Source organism: Lepidochelys kempii, chromosome 11, assembly GCF_965140265.1.
Source record: "Lepidochelys kempii isolate rLepKem1 chromosome 11, rLepKem1.hap2, whole genome shotgun sequence".
Classification (NCBI taxonomy): Eukaryota; Metazoa; Chordata; order Testudines; family Cheloniidae; genus Lepidochelys; species Lepidochelys kempii.
Genome location: NC_133266.1, coordinates 61998576 through 62019192, shown reverse-complemented (window position 1 = coordinate 62019192; position 20617 = coordinate 61998576). Strand labels below are relative to the sequence as shown.

At 41.7% G+C, this 20617-nt stretch overlaps 1 protein-coding gene across 8 annotated transcripts in view; it reads right to left on the bottom strand.

Moving 5' to 3' along the window:
- PARD3B (par-3 family cell polarity regulator beta) overlaps positions 1–20617 on the bottom strand; it is a 602621-nt gene that overhangs the window by 41125 nt on the left and 540879 nt on the right. The window contains exon 22 of one of the 8 annotated variants that reach the window (XM_073306526.1): positions 7018–7070. The exons of 2 other annotated variants lie outside the window; for them this stretch is intronic. In XM_073306526.1, coding sequence (XP_073162627.1) covers positions 7050–7070 — 21 coding nt within the window. In that variant the 3' untranslated portion in view covers positions 7018–7049. 5 more of the 8 variants (XM_073306522.1, XM_073306520.1, XM_073306529.1 and 2 more) reach the window with 5 other exon arrangements.

The window sequence follows — 20617 nt, the reverse complement described above, 5'->3', positions numbered from 1 at the left end:
ATTGAATGCGGGGGTGGTTAGTTTGGTTTCTGCTGCGGCACGTTAACAGGAAAACTGCAGCACTTAATGGCCAACTCAACGTGCTTTGCTTGGTATGGAAGAGAACAGCGCTGCTGTTATGAAGGTTGCAGAAGCTGAAAGACTATGGCAGAAGTGTCACACAGTACCCTGGCCAGTCATGAAACTGGTTTTCAAAGCTTCTCTAATGTGCAGTGCTTCCTGCTGTGCTCTTCTAACAGCCCTGGTGTCTGGCTGCACGTATTCAGCGGCCAGGCAATTTGCTTCATCCTCCCACCCCGCCATAAACATCCCCTCACAGAGACTGTGGAGCAAACAGCAAGCAGCAATAACAATGGGAATATTGGTTTCGCTGATGTCTGAGCGAGTCAGTAAAGTGCACCAGCGACCCTTTAAAGGTCCAAATACACACTCTACCACCATTCTGCACTTGCTCAGCCTATAGTTGAACAGCTCCTTACTACTGTCCAGGGTGCTTGTGTAGGGCTTCATGAGCCAGGGCATTAAGGGGCAGGCTGGGTCCCCAAGGATAACTATAGGCATTTCAACATCCCCAAGTTATTTTCTGATCTGGGAAGTAAATCCCTTCCTGCAGCCGTTTAAACACACCAGAGTTCCTGAAGACGTGAGCATCATGAACCTTTCCCAGCCATCCCACGTTGTTGTTGGTGAAACGTCCCTTGTGATCCACCAGTGCTTGCACCACCATTGAAAAGTACCCCTTGCAGTTTTAGAGAAATCTGTGTTCATGTCCTCATCACCGCACTTCTGTCGCCTCCTTGCCTGGTTTTTCAGGTGCTGGTTCTGCATAAACTGCATGATAATGCGCGAGGGGTTTACAATGGTCATAACTGCTGCGGTGAGCTGAATGGGCTCCAAGCTTGCTGTGCTATGGCGTCTGCTCAGGCAATCCAGGGAAAAGGGTGCAAAATGATTGTCTGCCATTGCTCTGATGGAGGGAGGGGCGACTGACAACACGGCTTACAGGGATTTTAAATCAACAAAGGGGGTGGCTTTGCATCAAGGAGAAAGAGAATGGCCCCCTCAAGGATAGAACTCAGAACCCTGGGTTTAGCATGCTGTTGATTTCACACAGGGAGGGAAGAAGGGAGGAGAAAATGAATACAAAACTAATGTGGTCTACTTCTTGTTTTGATCCACTTCATCTATCTTTATACATCTTGCTGGCCGCAGACGATGCAGTATGACTGCTGGCCATCATCATCTCCTGGGTGCTCGGCAGAAGACGGTGCAGTTGGATTGCCGGCAGGACTGAATCGCCATGAGACGAAACTTAAAAGGGAAATAACCTGGCTGAGTCACTCCCATGTTTGCTCAGGTGCCCCTGACCGACGTCACCGAGGTCGGCTAAAAGAGCACCCTGGAGTACGGCGACGACGGCTACCAGTCATACTGCACTGTCTGCTGCCAAAAGGCAATGAGCTGATGCTGTGTAGCAATGCAGTACCGCGTCTGCCAGCAACCACGAGACATACAGTGACGGTGAACTGAGCGGGCTCCATGCTCGCCATGGTATGGCATCTGCACGAGTAACCCAGGAAAAAAGGAATGAAACGATTGTCTGCCGTTGCTTTCATGGAGCGAGGGAGAGAAGGGGGGGGGGCTGATGATATGTACCCAGAACCACCCACGACAATGTTTTTGCCCCATCAGGCATTGGGATTTCTACCCAGAATTCAAATGGGCGGGCGGAGACTGCGGGAACTGTGGGATAGCTACCCACAGTGCAATGCTCCAGAAGTTGACGGTTGCACTGTGAGCATTTGTGTGGCGACACACAATCGACTGTATAAAAACGCTTTCTACAAAACCGACTTCTATAAATTCGATCTAATTTCGTAGTGTCGACATGGCCTTAGAGTGTAACAGCAGTCAATGTACAGCAAGAAGAAATGATGAAATTTACTGGGTGTTTACCAAGAAGAACTTATGAAGTCACTATCTAAGTAAGAAGTACTTACATAAGATGTGTGCATTGGAACAGCCTGAAACATCAATCTTCTGATTGTTTCTGAACAGAGAAAATGAAATCAGGTGCCTCCTGCCAGTTCTGTTTGTGTTTGTGCTCTGAGATACAGTTACCATAGAAACTAATTGTGGATATAATTTCACAAATTTGGCCCCACGTAGCGTATGAGTAGACCCCTGTGAAACCCTTTTTCATTTTATAGTTTTTCATTTCATTTGGGGGGAATTTTGTTTGACTTCGTTTTATCATGGGAGGCCCAGGTGGGGTGATCGGGAGGCCCTGCAGTTGCAGAATGAGCCTGCCTGACACTCACTGTGCAGTGGTGGCTCCTGTGCAGTGGTGCTGGGCCTGCCTCCCCGCTCTGGACGGTGTGACCTGGTGCATGGGATCACTGTATTGTGCTCAGGTTTGGCCTGGCAACGCTTCCATCCTGGTGGGTGGCTGGCGCAACCCAGAGTGGCAGTGTGACCCCGTGTACCAGGTCACAACACCTGGAGCAGAGCCCAGCCCCACCACACAGGAGCTGCTGCTGTGAGGTTAGTTTTTTGTTTTATTTCATGTTCTTTCACATTTGTGAAAAACCTGGGGGGTCTATGATGATTCTCTGCACCCCATGTAGAACTGTCCAATAAGCTCAAAGAGCAAACTCCGTGTCTTTAATTAAAGACTCAACCATCCCTTCTCATTTCCTTTTTCCCATTTGTCTACACATCAGTAAAGATGATATATTACTGAATCAAAAGTAAAATGGTTTCTGAAAGAAGATATTGACGTGATGAAAAGACAAAGGAAAAAGTTATTGCACTGGAAATGTCTGCCTCTTTAAATTGTTAGCTATGTTCTGGGAACAGTAACCATGGTTCTGTATCAGTCTCTATGCTCTTTGGGATTAGTTAGGCTAAAAATTTGTTTTAGAAGGACTAATTTATCAGATCAAGCACCAACTAGTAAGAACAAAGTTGATCTTCAAGTCCAAGCATTGGTACACTATAAGTTTTAAACACAGTATTTGTTTGCCTTAGTATTAACTATAAATAATTAACTGTATTAACTCAGAAAAAAGACCTAGCCATCACTGTGGAGAATTCACTATAGACCTCTGCTCAATTTATAGAAATGGTCAAAAAAAGCAACCAAAATATTAGAATGCAAAAGGAATAGGATAGAGAATTATGCAGAAACTTTTATAGTACAATTAAATAAATCAACGCTTGGCTTTAGCTGGAATACTGTGCTCACTTTCAATTATCCTATAGAATATAGTAGAAATGGTGAAAAATTACTGGAAGCATAGAATCATAGAAGATTAGGGTTGGAAGAGACCTCAGGAGGTCATCTAGTCCAACCCCCTGCTCAAAGCAGGACCAACACCAACTAAATCTTCCCAGTCAGGGCTTTGTCAAGCTGGGTCTTAAAAACCTCTAAGGATGGAGATTCCACCACATCCCTAGGTAACCCGTTCCAGTGCTTCACCACCCTCCTAGTGAAATAGTGTTTTCTAATATCCAACCTAGACCTCCCCCACTGCAACTTGAGACCATTGCTTCTTGTTCTGTCATCTGCCACCACGGAGAACAGCTGAGCTCCATCCTCTTTGGAACCCCCCTTCAGGTAGTTGAAGGTTGCTATCAAATCCCCCCTCACTCTTCTCTTCTGCAGACTAAACAAGCCCAGTTCCCTCAGCCTCTCCTCGTAAGTCATTTGCCCCAGCCGCCTAATCATTTTCGTTGCCCTCCACTGGACTCTCTCCAATTTGTCCACATCCCTCCTGTATTGGGGGGACCAAAACTGGACACAGTACTCCAGGTGTGGCCTCGCCAGTGCTGAACAGAGGGGAATAATCGCTTTCCCTCAATCTGCTGGCAATGCTCCTATTAATACAGCCCAATATGTTGTTGGCCTTCTTGGCAACAAGGGAACACTGTTGACTCATATCCAGCTTCTTGGCCACTGTAATCCCCAGGTCCCTTTCTGCAGAACTGCTGCTTAGCCAGTCGGTCCCCAGCCTGTAGCAGTGCATGGGATTCTTCTGTCCTAAGTCCAGGACTCTGCACTTGTCCTTGTTGATCCTCATCAGATTTCTTTTGGCCCAATCCTCCAATTTGTCTAGGTCACTCGGGACTCTATCCCTACCCTCCAGTGTATCTACTCCTCCCTGCAGTTTAGTGTCACCTGCGAACTTGCTGAGGGTGCAATCCATCCCATCATCCAGATCATTAATGAAGATGTTGGAAAAAAAAGGCCCCAGGACCAACCCCTGATTGCCACGAGTTTTCACAGATAATGGCCAGTGGCTCTGCAATCACATCAGCCAATTCCCTCAGCACCCTCGGATGCATTAGATCTGGACCTATGGATTTGTGCATGTCCAGCTTTTTTAAATAGTCCTTAACCTGTTCTTTCACCACTGAGGGCTGCTCACCTCCTCCCCATACTGTGCTGCCCAGGACAGCAGCGTGGGAGCTGACCTTGTCTGTGAAGACTGAGGCAAAAAAAAGCATTGAGTACTTTAGCTTTTTACACATCATCTGTCACTAGGTTGCCTCCCCCATTCATTCAGGGTCCCACACTTTCCCTGACCACCTTCTTGTTGCTAACATACCTGTAGAAACCCTTCTTGTTACCCTTCACATCCCTTGCTAGCTGCAACTCCAATTGTGCTTTGGCCTTCCTGATTACACCCCTGCATGCTCGAGCAATATTTTTATACTCCTCCCTAGTCATCTGACCAAATTTCCACTGCTTGGAAGCTTCCTTTCTGTGTTTAAGCTCACTGAAGATTTCACTGTTAAGCCAAGCTGGTTGCCTGCCATATTTGCTATTCTTTCTGCACATTGGGATGGTCTGTTCCTGCGCCCTCAATAAGGCTTCTTTAAAATACAGCCTATGAAGAAGCCTATGAAGAAGAATTGAAAAGATCAAGACTGTTTAAATTTAGAGAGAAGATGAACATTTGAGAGGACAGGATAAACAATTAATTGTATATAGGGCTGTCAAGTGATTAAAAAATTAATCATGATTAATCACACTGTTAATAATAGAATACCATTTATTTAAATATTTTTGGATGTTTTCTACATTTTCAAATATATTGATTTCAATTACAACACAGAATACAAAGTGTACAGTGCTCACTTTATATTTATTTTTTATTACAAGTATTTGCATTGTAAAAAAAAACAAAAGAAATTGTATTTTTCAATTCACCTAATACAAGTACTGTAGTGCAATCTCTTTATCATGAAAGTTGAACTTACAAATGTAGAATTATGTACAAAAAACTACATTAAAAATAAAACAATGTAAAATTTTAGCGCCTGCATGTCCACTCAGTCCTATTTCTTATTCAGCCAATCACTCAGACAAACAAGTTTGTTTACATTTGAAGGCGATAATGCTGCCCGCTTCTTGTTTACAATGTCATCTGAAAGTGAGATCAGGCATTTGCATGGCATTGTTGTAGCTGGTGTTGCAAGATATTTACATGCCAGATGCACTAAAGATTCATATGTCCCTTCATGCTTCAGCCACTATTCCAGGGGACGGGTGTCCATGCTGATGACGGGTTCTGCTCGATAACAATCCAAAGCAGTGTGGACCAACACACGTTCATTTTCATTATCCGAGTCAGATGCCACCAGCAGAAGGTTGATTTTCTTTTTTGGTGGTTTGGGTTCTGTAGTTTCTGCATCTGAGTGTCGCTCTTTTAAGACTTCTGAAAGCATGCTCCACACCTCGTCCCTCTCAGATTTTGGAAGGCACTTCAGATTCTTAAATCTTGGGTCAAGTGCTGTAGCTATCTTTAGAAATCTCACATTGGTACCTTCTTTGCGTTTGTCAAATCTGCGGTGAAAGTGTTGTTAAAATGAACAACATGTGCTGGGTCATCATCAAGACTGCTATAACATGAACTATATGGCAGAATGAGGGTAAAACAGAGCAGGGGCATACAATTCTCCTCCAAAGGAGTTCAGTCACAAATTTAATGAATGCATTTTTTTTTTTTTTAACACGAGCATCATCAGCATGGAAGCATATCCTCTGGAATGGTGGCTGAAGCATGAAGGGGCATATGAATGTTTAGCATATCTGGCACGTAAATACCTTGCAATGCCTGCTACAAAAGTGCCATGCAAATGCCCGTTCTCACTTTCTGGTGACATTCTAAATAAGAAGAGGGCAGCGTTATCTCCTGTAAATGTAAACAAACTTGTTTGTCTTAGTGATTGGCTGAACAAAAAGTAGGACTGAGTGGACTTGTAGGCTCTGAAGTTTTACATTGTTTTGTTTTTGACCACAGTTATGTAACAAAAACATTTCTACATTTGTAAGTTATACTTTCACTACAAAGAGGTTGCACTACAGTACTTGTATGAAGTGAACTGAAAAAAACTACTTATTTTATCATTGTTACTGTGCAAATATTTATAATGAAAAATAATATACACTTTGATTTCAATTACAACACAGAATACAATATATATGAAAATGTAGAAAAACATCCAAAATATTTAATACATTTCAATTGGTATTCTATTGTTTAACAGTGTAATTAAAACTGTGATTAATCGCTATTAATGTTTTTAATCACGATTAATATTTGAGTTAATTGCATAAGTTAACTGCGATTAATCGACAGCCCTAATTGTATACAATAGACAGATTAAGCATTTATTTATTCTCTCAAAATCCAAGAAGGGGCACTCAAGCACACTGACAGAGTAGCACATTTAAAACTGATATAAGGAAATACTTTTTTAAAACAATGAGCAATTAACTGGAGGTACTCATTGCCACAAAGATTTAATTGAGGCCAATAATTTAGTAGATTTTTTTAAAAAAAGGATTGGAATTTGTATGGATAATGAAAACATCTAGAGTTACAACAGTAAAGATAATAAAATCTCTAAAAGTCGGGAAAGGATATAAACCTTCATGCTTCCGGGCATCAGTCAATCTCTGAAGGGATTAGGAAGAAACCTCCCATATTAGTAGATTATACCATAATTTCTCACTTCAGAATTTCTTATACTTGTTTTTCTTAAGCATATGATAATTGCCACTGTTGGAGACAAGAAAACAGATTATATAGACCACTCCTCCGATCCTGTATAGCATCTCTATGTGTCTCTGCCATGTGCCAGGTAGACTTCTTTGCTGCATAATTAGTATTAATCTTGCTGTTCAAGCATTATTTCCCTCCATTAATAATTTCCAGTAGCAAACAGGGGTTTTGCTGTAAAAACAACTCAATTGCAGAAAAGGCATAGTGATTCCTCTGTACCTTTTAATATAAAAAAAAATGCCAACATACTAGAGGAAAAGATTAAAACACAAGATGGAGATACTTAGACTTTTCACGGTTTTAAATTCACAAACTTTAGCATGAGATGAATACAGATAGAATAAGATACTGCTTTAGTAGAGCACAGAATTTTCCTAATTTCCATGGGCAGGTGGAATCTGAATTTGATCTGATGAAGAAAACTGTGAAGAGATCCATATTACATGTGCTATAATTCAATCCACAATGAGGAAGTAAGTGTAATGAAAGAAAAAGATGTGTAAATGTAAGTGTGACCGAGGTCCTAGTGGGCAGCCAGCTGTGGTCACTCAATTAGGGTAAACTGTAAACAATGGGGCAGCCAAACCCCAAAAAGCTGGTGGCCATTCCAACACTTAGATTCACCAAGCCAGCATAAAACAGCTTCTTTATTACCTTGCTGGTTACTCAGAAGTCCAAACAACACAGTTCCCTTAAAGTGATCCTGCCTCAGGCCTCAATCCAGGTACCCACATCGAATATGATGAAAATTTCTGTAAATCTTATTTCATCATATAAAAGAAAAGGTTCTACCAATCCCAAAGGATCAGACACATTAACTCCCAGGTTAACGAATGGTTCAGATCTTACCCAAATACACGCAACAGCCAATTCTTATTAACTAAAATCTAAAGGTTTATTTATAGAAAGAAAAAGAAAAGTTAAAATTGGTTAAAGGAATCAATTACATATAGTAATGGCAAAGTTCTTGGCTCAGGCTTGTAGCAGTGATGGAATACTCTGGAGTACATCCACAGCTTGGATGGGTCATTCAGTCCATTGTTCACAGCTTCAGTATGTAGTAAAATTCCTCCAGAGGTAAGAAGCAGGACTGAAGACAAAATGGAAAAGATGCAGCTGCCTTTTATAGTCTCTTGCCATGCGGCCTGTGCTTCCTTTGTTTCAAACACAAACTGCCCAGCACATGGCTTGGAAGCCTTAGAGTTCTCTTCAGAGGCATTTCCCTGCATGCCTTGCTGAGTCATAAGGTGTATCTGCCTTCTCTCAATGGGTCAGTTGTGTAGCTGATGGTCCTTAATAGGCCATCAAACAGGTTAGGCTGTGCTGATGCCAAACTGTCTAGAGGTGTCACCCAGAAGCATGGCACAAGTTTGAAATATGGACATACATACATATCTATAACTCATAACACAAGGGTGATACAAACATATAAACAGATTATCATATCTGGCAAATTATGACATCTTTGCAGATATCTTACATGACATATCTGGTTCATTACTTCATGGGCGTTACCCCAGAAGCAAACATTTGAAATCCAGATATAAAGCCAATACGTATAACTTTAAATACAAAAATGATACATGCATACAGATAGCATAATCATAACCAGCAAATCATAATCTTTTCATAGACATCTTACTCTACAACCTTTGAACAATGTTTGCTGCAAATATATAACAGTGGTTGCAACAATGATCTATATGGTCATATTTTAATCAGATAAGTCACACCCCCAACGCAAAATTGGTGCAGGAAGTGGTGGTTCAGACACTGCTGAATGCATCACAGGAATTTCCCACTCTTGGTTCTGTATTGCTACAGCTTCTAACCCAATATTAGAAGTATCAGTATATAACCAAAATGGTGTATTAAAATCATGTTTAACTATATTGTTGAATCCCTTTACAAACCCAAGGTAAAACTTGGTTAGACCGATAGTGGATTGGATCTACTCATGAAGCATAATTCTTGTATGTTTCATGTGATCTTGCCAAGAGCTAAAGAAAACAGCTAATTTTTTTATACAAGCTTTGGCAAATGTTTGGAACCCAATTAGCAACAACTCAATGGAGGTATTAACATTCTTCATAGTGCAGGAATCTTGGTATTTAGCCATGAAAGCAATATGGTAGTGTGCCTCAGTTTCCCTTCTCATACAGCACATTAGGTTTGCAACATCTTTTCTTCTGCGTACAATTCCAGATTAGTTACAGGCACTAACTGTAAAATATTAGTATCACAAGGTCTTTTAACATAAAGTGTGCTTTTATGTATTACTCTCAACATGTTCAAGGGTTTTTCCAAAAGATTAGGCACATTGTACATTTTTACAGTTCTTGGTATTAGCAACATATTAGTCAAAAAAGTTAATATTAGCATTAATATTAACATTAAATTAATTGCAGGGGTACATTTACATTTATTTTTGTCACGCCATGCCTTTGGCTCAATACCATTGTGGTTCTGGCATTTTAGGGTTAACCTGTGGCTTTCATTAGCATGATAAACTTTTCCCCTTTCTTCCTGTTCTGCAGCATCAAAATCTGAGCTCTTTTGCTTAACAGAATTCATTGGCCAGCTGGGTGTGTCCTTTTTGCTAACAGCTACAGGCAGGTCTTTCTCCCCTCAGTCAGTCAGGTCATTTGCATCAACACAGACACTAGTTTGGTTACTAGTTTTCAGATCCTTATCTGTTACCAATTCCAAGGCTGGACTCTGTCTTAAAGAGATACCATCCATTTTCACTAGCATGTTAGGCTCAAGGCTCTTTTGTCCTTCTATGACCAACCTCTGCTTCCACATGGAATCAGATGTCAAGTTCACAAAGAGACTACAAGACATATCCCAAGTGTCTAGAGATGAGAGTTTACTTGCTATCCTCTGTATTCTCGAGAGATTAACTGCACAACTGTCCTCCTGCTCTGCAGAGTCAGCTGTCCAGTCTTCCCTCTGAACCTGAGATACAGACTGTTTACTCAAGAATCAACATGGAGACAGTCCTGTTCCAACACCACTGTCTTCCCAACAAGCTGGTTAAGCTTACAGGGCTGTTTAAACTCCCTAACAATTTTTATTCCATCTGAAATCTCCTCAAAGCTATCCACACTGGGGGCTAGTCTACACTGGCAACGCTAAAGCGCTGCCGGGGCTTGTGTGGTCGCCGCGCAACAGAAGGAGAGAACTCTCCCAGCACTCTAAAAAAACCCACCGCCACAAGGGGCGTAGCTACCAGCGCTGGGACACTGTCTACATTGGCGCTTTACAGCGCTGAAACTTGCTGCGCTCAGGGGTGTGTTTTTTCACACCCCTGAGTGAGAAAGTTGTAGTACTGTAAATTGCCAGTGTAGACAAGCCCTGGGTCTTTCCAAAGCAAAGTCAGTGGATCTATACACCTCAGAAAGAGTCTGGCAGTTAGGAACTGAAACAAGCCTCTCAAACAAACTGTTGCTTTCTAAAACAAGAAAAGGAGGACTTGTGGCACCTTAGAGACTAACAAATTTGTTTGAGCATAAGCTTTCGTGAGCCACAGCCCACTTCACTGGATGCATTCTAGTTTCTTTATACAGTACAGTGATTCACCCTGAGTTAATCAAATCACTTCCACACCCATCAGTTGCAGCAAACTGCTTGCAAAAACTACCCTGAAGATTTTTCTTTTCAGGAATCTTTCTAAGCAACAACCCATTTTTCACAGAAATTCAGCCCTTACCCTTTTCACCTAGGGCCTGCTCGAAAGGAACATTTTCCTGAGCAACAACAGACACTTTCTGGGTTTTGCTTAAATCCAGAATCACCTCTGGCCCATCATGAGGCAAGCTGATAGACTCACTGCACAAAAAGTCAGAAGCACTTTCTTTCCCTCTGCCACACACAAGCATAGGAATCGTTCCCTCCTTGTTACAAGTCTACACCGTTAGTAAATCACCTTCATGCTCTCCTTGTGCCCTGGCTATGATATCAACCTGGTTAAACACAGTTGTCATACCTTTACCCAGCAACACACTAGCAACAGGCAAAATAGAAGCACCAGAATTGCTTGGTCTCTGGGAGCTATTTATGACCTTAACTGGACGCAACCTAGTTACAATGTCACCATCCCTAGCAGACACAAATTTAGGAACACTTCCTTTCTGGGCTTAAGTTGTATCCAGGACTAGCTTTGGGTCAGCTGATAAATTTTCAACCATCATAGGCTGACAGGCTTCTTCTGTCTGCTCTGCAAACAGAAAAGAGCTGGAGAAACATTCCCCTTTAACAGACAAACAGCTTGGGATATCCTTTCCTTTTTCTCAGGACACAGGGCTGTTCACGGACAATTGCTTGGAGATTGGGTAGCTCCCCCCCTCCTTTTCTTTTTAAAGACTAAATAACTTTATTGCCTGGTCAAGCCTCCCTCACCTTACAGTCATTGTTAAACAGGGACAACGTGGGACCCGGGGGGCACACCCCAGCCAGAGCCACCCCTGGGAACAGGGGCTGCAGAGCCCCCTAGCTCTTCCCTCTCTCTTGTCCCTGATCCAGTATTAATAATAACTTAAAATAAATTACAGTGAGCAGCAGATGCATGCAAGTCATTACCCCTAACAGACATAGGAACATTTCCTTCACTGTCACAATTCTCCACACTGGTAACAGGTAAGGTATAGGGATACTCATGTTCCACTAACCTTGCCTTCCCAAACTGCTGATTAGACAAAGCCATCAGCTCAGAAGGCAGCCTAGGCTCATCTAAATGTTCTTTGCCTTCCCCTCCCTTACCAGATAAACTGCTGTTTTCCACAAATACTGTCTTATTACAAAAAGAAAAGGAGTACTTGTGGCACCTTAGAGACTAACCAATTTATTTGAGCATAAGCTTTCGTGAGCTACAGCTCACTTCATCGGATGCATCCCAGGTTAACGAATGGTTCAGATTTTACTCAAATACACGCTACAGCCAATTCTTATTAACTAAAATCTAAAGGTTTATTTATAAAAAGAAAAGAAAAGAAAAGAAAAGAAAAGAAGGAAAGGTGAGAGTTAAAATTGGCTAAAGGACTCCATTACATACAGAAATGGCAAAGTTCTTGGATTAGTGATGGAATAAACTGCTGGCTTAGGTCAAGTCTCTAGAGTACATCCACAGCTTGGATGGGTCATTCAATCCATTGTTCACAGCTTCAGTTTGTAGCAAAGTTCCTCCAGAGGTAAGAAGCAGGATTGAATACAAAATGGAGAAGATGCAGCTGCCGTTTATAGTCTCTTGCCATGTGGCCTGTGCTTCCTTTGTTTCAAACACAAACTGCCCAGCATATGGCTTGGAAGCCTTAGAGTTCTCTTCAGAGGCATTTCCCTGCATGCCTTGCTGAGTCATAAGGTGCATCTGCCTTCTCTCAATGGGTCAGTTGTATAGCTGATGGTCCTTGATGGGCCAGCAAACAGGGTAGGCAGTGCTGATGCCAAACTGTCTAGAGGTGTCACCCAGAAGCATGGCACAAGTTTGAAATACAGACATACATACATATCTATAACTCATAATACAAGGGTGATACAAACATATAAACAGATTATCATATCTGGAAATTATGACATCTTTGCAGATATCTTACATGGCATATCTGGTTCATTATAAGGTGGATAGAAAGCTGGCTAGATTGTCGGGCTCAACGGGTAGTGATCAATGGCTCCATGTCCAGTTGGCAGCCAGTATCCAGTGGAGTGCCCCAAGGGTCGGTCCTGGGGCTGATTTTGTTCAATATCTTCATAAATGATCTGGAGGATGGTGTGGATTGCACCCTCAGCAAGTTTGCAGATGACACTAAACTGGGAGGAGAGGTAGATACGCTGGAGGGTAGGGATAGGCTACAGAGGGCCCTAGACAAATTGGAGGATTGGGTCAAAAGAAATCTGATGAGGTTCAACAAGGACAAGTGCAGAGTCCTGCACTTAGGACGGAAGAATCCAATGCACCGCTAGAGACTAGGGACCGAATGGCTCGGCAGCAGTTCTGCAGAAAAGGACCTAGGGGTTACAGTGGACGAGAAACTGGATATGAGTCAACAGTGTGCCCTTGTTGCCAAGGCGGCCAATGGCATTTTGGGATGTATACGTAGGGGCATAGCGAGCAGATCGAGGGACGTGATTGTTCCCCTCTATTCGACACTGGTGAGGCCTCATCTGGAGTACTGTGTCCAGTTTTGGGTCCCACACTACAAGGAGGATGTAGAAAAATTGGAAAGGGCAACAAAAATGATTAGGGGACTGGAACACATGAGTTATGAGGAGAGGCTGAGGGAACTGGGGATGTTTAGTCTGTGGAAGAGAAGAATGAGGGGGGATTTGATAGCTGCTTTCAACTACCTGAAAGGGGGTTCCAAAGAGGATGGCTCTAGACTGTTCTCAGTGGTAGCAGATGACAGAACAAGGAGTAATGGTCTCAAGTTGCAGTGGGGGAGATTTAGGTTGGATATTAGGAAAAACTTTTTCACTAGGAGGGTGGTGAAACACTGGAATGCGTTACCTAGAGAGGTGGTGGAATCTCCTTCCTTAGAAGTTTTTAAGGTCAGGCTTGACAAAGCCCTGGCTGGGATGATTTAATTGGGGATTGGTCCTGCTTTGAGCAGGGGGTTGGACTAGATGACTTCCAACCCTGGTATTCTAGGATTCTATGATTACTTCATGGGCGTTACCCCAGGAGCCAACATTTGAAATGCAGGTATAGAGCCAATACGTATAACTTTAAATACAAAGGTTTCAGAGTAGCAGCTGTGTTAGTCTGTATTCGCAGAAAGAAAAGGAGTACTTGTGGCACCTTAGAGACTAACCAATTTATTTGAGCATAAGCTTTCGTGAGCTACATGCATCCGATGAAGTGAGCTGTAGCTCACGAAAGCTTATGTTCAAATAAACTGGTTAGTCTCTAAGGTGCCACTAGTACTCCTTTTCTTTTTACATACAAAAATGATACATGCATACAGATAGCATAATCATAACTAGCAAAGCATAATCTTTTCATAGACATCTTACTCTACACCTTTGTACAATATTTGCTGCAAATATATAACAGTGGTTGCAACAATGATCTACATGGTCATATTTTAATCAGATAAAATCACAGTAAGCTATGGCTCTGTCAACTATGATAGCTGTATGGTACTTTACTGGAGACGTCTAAGAAGAAAAAATGATAGGCTGGTTGCAAATAAATTTCCCAAACCTGCCAATTCTTCTGAAGAAAACTGCCCCCAAACCAAAAATTATGTGAATATGCACACATAGATTAAACCTGGTGAACAAATATCTTAGAACAGCAGAGGGTCTTGTGCTGGAATGACAAGGCCTGAGCTGTCATGTGCCAGCGAGTGTTGTCATGAACTGACTGTTAATTGGGTATTTGGAAATACTTTCTCGGATTTACCTACAAATAAGTGGTGGTACTAAAAAAGAGTATGGCCACAAGTAGACAAGTGGTTTCTTTCATGCTGAGAATGAGACTACTTTGCAAACGGTAGTCTCACTTCTTTTGCTCAGGAAGGGTTTCGTTTCATTCCTCCTTGTCCGCACTTGACTTGACTTACGGTCTGTTCTCTGAATCCAACATAAGTTTAGGGCTAAGAAATCTACTTAACCAGGAACTATTTGGGCTATGCCGTTCAATGTGGGGGGCAGCGAGCACTTCTGGCATTGGTTGGGTATTTTTTGTACACAAACAAACCTCTAAAAATCTATATATTGACATAGGGAATCCATTAAACTTCTCGGTGCAGGGAGTGTCTATGTGTTTGTACGTGGCCAAACATGAAGGGGTCCTGGGCTATGATTGGGGTCCCAAGGCCCTACCACAATATAAATAATAATAATTCTCTTCCCATAACTCCCATGCTCCTTTTTTGGGGAGATCGTACTCTGGATGGCATTCTACTTCTCTGTTGGGTTCTACCTTGCCTATTTGATAGGTCATGAATTCCCTGGTGAGCTACTGGAGCTCCCTGCTATGTCCTTTCAGCTTGTGGTTTGTTAGAATGGAGGTATAATCTAGCGTAACATAGCTTTGATGACGGAAAACTGCAGCTTCCACTGAACTACACCAGGGAGGGCAATGATACAAAGCCACTACCTGGGGTGGGGTAGGACAGGCACATGTAGGACACACAGGACAATAATAATAATTATACTCACCTCGCTCACAAGGGTGATGTGAGACTTAATGGGTGGGACCCAGTGCATGAGTCCTTAGACTTTCAATGAGACTTGTGATCCTAAGTCAGCTGGTGTTTTTTTGAAAAGCCCACCCAATATCTACTCAGCACCCTGAGATCTTTGGACAGAAGGCTGAAAATAAGCATAGTGTGCTATATGCTTTGCTGCTTAGTACATTTCTTGTGATTATCTATTTAAGAGCTTGCTCCAGATGCTTGTCTGAGCTCCCTTCTCAAAGCTCTGCTTTTGTTTGTGAGCACTTCTAATCACATAGGGTTGCCATTCAGCATGCCAAAAGGAGCCAGGGTAAGAGGAATTTGCTCTTTGACCTGCAGGTCTCCCCTCTGCTGAGACACACTTGGTTTTTGTTTTCTATTAGATGAAAATTGAGAAAAACTGAAGGAGGTAAAAATGAATTTGTCCCCATCTCTCTCTTGATGTTTTGCGCACAGGTCAAAATTCAAAACTCACCACTTTTACCACTTCAGCATTTTAACCATTCACACAGCTCTAGTGACTGGACATTTTGAAAAACAGCCATTTGACTTGATACATTTTTCTTTTCTAGTCAAAGTGGAAGAAAGGGTGTTATACAGGGAGATGGCCTGGATGGTCTAACAGGTCTTTTCCACCCCTGAATTCAATGATACCCTCATTACTATGTCTTTCAAGACCTTCATCCAGCTCTGTTTAATTTTTAAATCAAAAGGCAAACATTTAAATTTAAAAATTCTAACTGTGTCCCTAGTTCAAAAGAATATTTCTGATGTTTTCCTTACATACAGAAAAAGGGATGTATTTTGGTTTCCTGGTTTTGCAATGAAAGTTGAAACAGTGATTTTGCGTTATTATAACACTCATCATTTCTCCCTCTAATTTGGATGGTTTTTAATAAAGCTCCATTGATTTCACTGAAAGAAATCCCTCCTGGCAAAAGCAGAACACACACGCTGATTGCTAAATATGCGGCAATTATCATATTCAGCAGCACACTTTAATATCTTATTTATAGATGTATCTATCTATAATTTGCTTTAATTAAGTTGCATTGATTTTAATGACAGAAGCAGTCCTCAAAGAAGGGGTGAATGTTATATGATCCTATCAATACGGCTCTGCCATTGTTTGGACATAGGATAGCACCTTCAACACTTCTCCGTTGTATACTCTTTTCTTTTTCAAGTGGCTGTGATGACAAACCCAAATGACGTTCAATGGAAGACCTCAGAATTGCCTCGGAATTGTTTGACTGAGATCACTTTGACTTCCCTAGTATGTGCTAAACCTACATACAGGATCGATATGGAGAATGAAAAAGGAATCAATGTTTTCCATGTGCTCATGGAACCACACTATGGTTTCTGAAGAATTTCTTGCATTTGTTTCTATTTTAGATTAAATTTGGGGGGTGTAATTTTATATTTGTGTCTTAAATTATTATATGATGCCCTGAATATCTTATGTTGCGTGGGGAGGCAACTAATTCTTACCCTTAGCATCTCCTTGAGAGCTCAGAATAATGAGCAAATATTTTAGGGACCTGATCCAACAAATGGCCGCGTGTGCGCTGACCTCTGTGTCTGCACAGAGCCCCAGGTGCAGGGTCAAGGCCTCACTTATTTTTAAATTAATGCTCTGTGGATTCATGCTTATAAGGTGCTGAACATTCTGGACCTGATCCAGCAAAGTACTTAAGCACATGCTTAACTTTAAGCACATTTGTAGTCCCATTGATTTCAAGGGGACTACTCACATTCTTAAAGAATTAGGTGTGTGTTTACATGCCGAATCCAGGCCAGAGTACTTAGCACTTTGCAGGATCAAAGACTACGAGCGCCTACTAAAAGCACAGTAATACCTTCTTTGCCTATTATTTTTTGACAATGTTTGTCATAATTTTAATAGCATCAAATTCCCCTTGGCATAATCCTGAGAACTGAGATACACCTGCAGCTCTCCTCAGGCTCACTTCCTTTTTTCAGTGAAAATATATAATTAAAGCAGGAACCATAGATGTTTTCGCACACACTTAACCACCGTTCTAACAGTGGAGAACCCTGTGTCCCTATGTCCAAATTAATCCACAGGGGCTATGCGGATTACCCCTGTTGATGATCTGTCTCAGACATTTTTAGGACAGCCAGTAATATACTGGAATGTCTTTAAAACATTACCTCTCATGATCTTAATCTATCACCCACTCTTAGCGTGCATACATTTTTCACACAGAGTGAAAAATAAGCGCTAGTTTTCTAAATCACTGCATTTCAGAATACATCAACATTAAGTTTGTGAGCATGATCCATGGTAAAGAATTATCCATGTTAAAACGCAAGGGCATGATCTCAAAGGAAGAACTTCAAGGCAGCAACGCTAGCGCATTTTCAGTTTCTGGTCATCGTTTTTCATTCACTGATTACCGCTATAAGCGTTGATTAATAGTTGTGTTCATGCTGCTAGAATGCATTTCCCTTGGGTGAAGAAAACATTCTTGTATAAAGAAGAAAAGATAATAATCACACCATCCTTCCTCTTTCCCACAAAAAAAAATGCACAGAGACAGGCACATCAGAGTTACTGATGATCTTGGTTTCCCTGGTTAGTGGTTTCGAACAGTTTTGCTTAAAAGATCAGCCAAAGTAGTCAGAATATTAATTTGACAATCAGCTTGCTAGACAATTAAGTGTTTCTTAATCTCATGAGCCTTCTTCTTTTGTAAAAACAAACAAACAAAAAGAGATAGAAACAAAAGGGCTTAGATAGTAGTGTTGCTGATATACTATAATTTTGTTTGTCACTATCCCTCTTCCTTATCCCAAAACCATCAATGACAACTGTGCATCAAACTTGAAACTAGTAGGGCTGATTAACTTAGTATTTGTTTTTTCTCCTCAATAAGGCCCTAGCTCTTACTCATTGAGGTGAACTTGTGATTTAGATACAGAGAAAAATTCTTTATAAAGACAATAGACTGAGGGACTACAAATGCAGAGTGAACTTTAAAAGGGAAACAGGCTGATCCTATACGGTGGTTGTGTTTAAAAACATGGCAACTGCCGTAGCTAACTAGAAAACCTGATCTCATCATTTGCCATATCCCCTATAACTAAGTACAGAGAATTCAGCAAAAGGGGAGATGAAGTTATCTAAGGCAAAACTAAAAAAGGTTTTGAGCGTAGCCACTCTGAGTGGATATTCTGTTTTCCAAACCTCTGCTCAACGATCACCTGGTCCCAGATCCTTAAGAGCTATCAGTTTCCTCTGCCCATGCTAAATTAGATCATTTCCTGGCCCGTGACTTTCTCCCTGGGTGGCTTTTCTTTCCATTAATCCTATAATGTGTTTTTGATAATTCCACCTCTTAATTGTCTTTAATGAACACCAGATTGGTGGCATCCTCACTCACAATACTTACTACTCACGGTTAAAACAGAGAAGCAGAGACCCTTCAACTAGTAACAGAAGAACTTTAACCCTTCCCTCCCCACCCCCAACCTCAGTAGAGAGGCGGATATCATATTCACATTGTTTCATCCCAAACCTCTGAGAAGGAGCAGCGATTTAACTTATGATTAACTTTTTTGTAGGGAGGATTGGGGGGAAGCAGCACAGGCCATCTCCCTTTTAAGTATGTTACAAAATGCTGTGAGCCAGTTCTTCCCATCTTTTCAAAAATCTACCTTAAATCCAACTCTTTGTGTTAGCCTAGGATTGAGTGGAAGCCCCTTTTGGCTCCTCCCCAGTCTCGCATTCTTTGCTTTTCCCCTCACTGTAATTAGTTTACAAGACTACTTATCCACATGATTACCGCTTTTAAATTACAGTCTTCTTTTCTTTTACTCCAGTTCATCATCTTACATCATTTTGACTGGCTATCTGTGTACCCAGTTCTATCAGGCATTTTCTCATTATGCTATCTCTTCATATAAAGCATTTTGAAATACAGTACTTTATATGAGACACACTGTATGGAGTAAATTGAATTGAATTTTTTTTTCTCAAAGTCAGGGGCTTGCAGCATCTTTCTTCAGCTAAGTCAGCAGAGTTCTCAGCACCCAATACCCGTATGCAACGGCTACTCTTTGCAGCACATGCTTTATGAGGGAAAATGGTACTGTAATGTCAGAACCTGGGGAGCAAACAGGAGAGCATCTCAAGATTTATATTCATTATGGTGATGGCAGGCTAAAGTCTCCAGTCCAGCTTTTGTAGTATTTAACGATCAGAATCTGACTCTGATATACTGCCATATCTGCCTGCGTCTGGTGTTGATGCTGGATGCGGGGGAGGTTTATGTGTGTTGGAGAGGGAGGGAAATAGCAGGGCATGGAACGAAATTGCAGAGCAAGTGGTGGAAATAGACAGCGAAAAGCTTCCTACAGTTAGGCAGACTCACAGGGGAGAGAAAGCCTTTCATTGTCTATAAAATCTTGCCTTGCTGGAGGTCCTCAAGAGTAGAAGGCGTAGCCTAGAGGCAGTAAATCTCTCACTTGCATTATTACATTCTAAACACTTAGCTACTACACCAACCAGTGCACTACCTCAGGGAAGAAAAAGGAGGTAGAGGGGGAAAAACAGAACAAAGAAAAAAAGCAAGCAAGCTAGCAGATAAAAGTGGAAAACAAACCCCCTCCACAATCCCGCCCCCCAAACAGCTCATGTTAAAGAAAACAGCAAACAGTTATCATCAAGTTGTTAAAATTTAACCCCAATTCCTTCTATTGTGATTTAACAGCACACTGGAACAACCTTCTTAGAATTTCAATGGTTAGTCTGCATCACCGGGTATTAAATCCACCTTAATCCTGTTAAACACCGATATGACTAAAGAGTCTCTCTCTCTTGCAATGGCATTATGACAAAAGCTCTCCACACTGCCAGTTCAATCTGTCTAAAAAAAAAAATCCCTGGATTAATACTGAGCAAACTGCATCAGCATGAGCAGGTTTCAAGAGCAGTTGCTTTCCATATGCTCTGGCATCAGGTTCTTTTGGATCCTGTGGTACCAGTCTGCAAATGCTACAGACATTGTTTCTCATGCTTGCAACTGCTGTTGGGTGGCGACCTTCCTTGCGTGCTGATACCAGTTGAGCAGTTGGTATAGTTTCTCTGTGATCTGGTACTGTCTGTTGTTTGCTGGTACCAGATGGATACCAGATGGGGTATTGTGGGCAATGCCTTCCCTGTGTTCCAGTCCCAAAATCACTGCCGAGAGGGTCAGTCTTGTCAGTTAGTGGACTCCTAAATGCCACTTCAAAGCAGAACTCTGAAAAATCTCAACATCTGTTCCTTACTCCTAATGACCTTAAAAAAATGTTATAGTCATACTTCCCTTTACCCAAGCAGTTACAATACATCTGCAG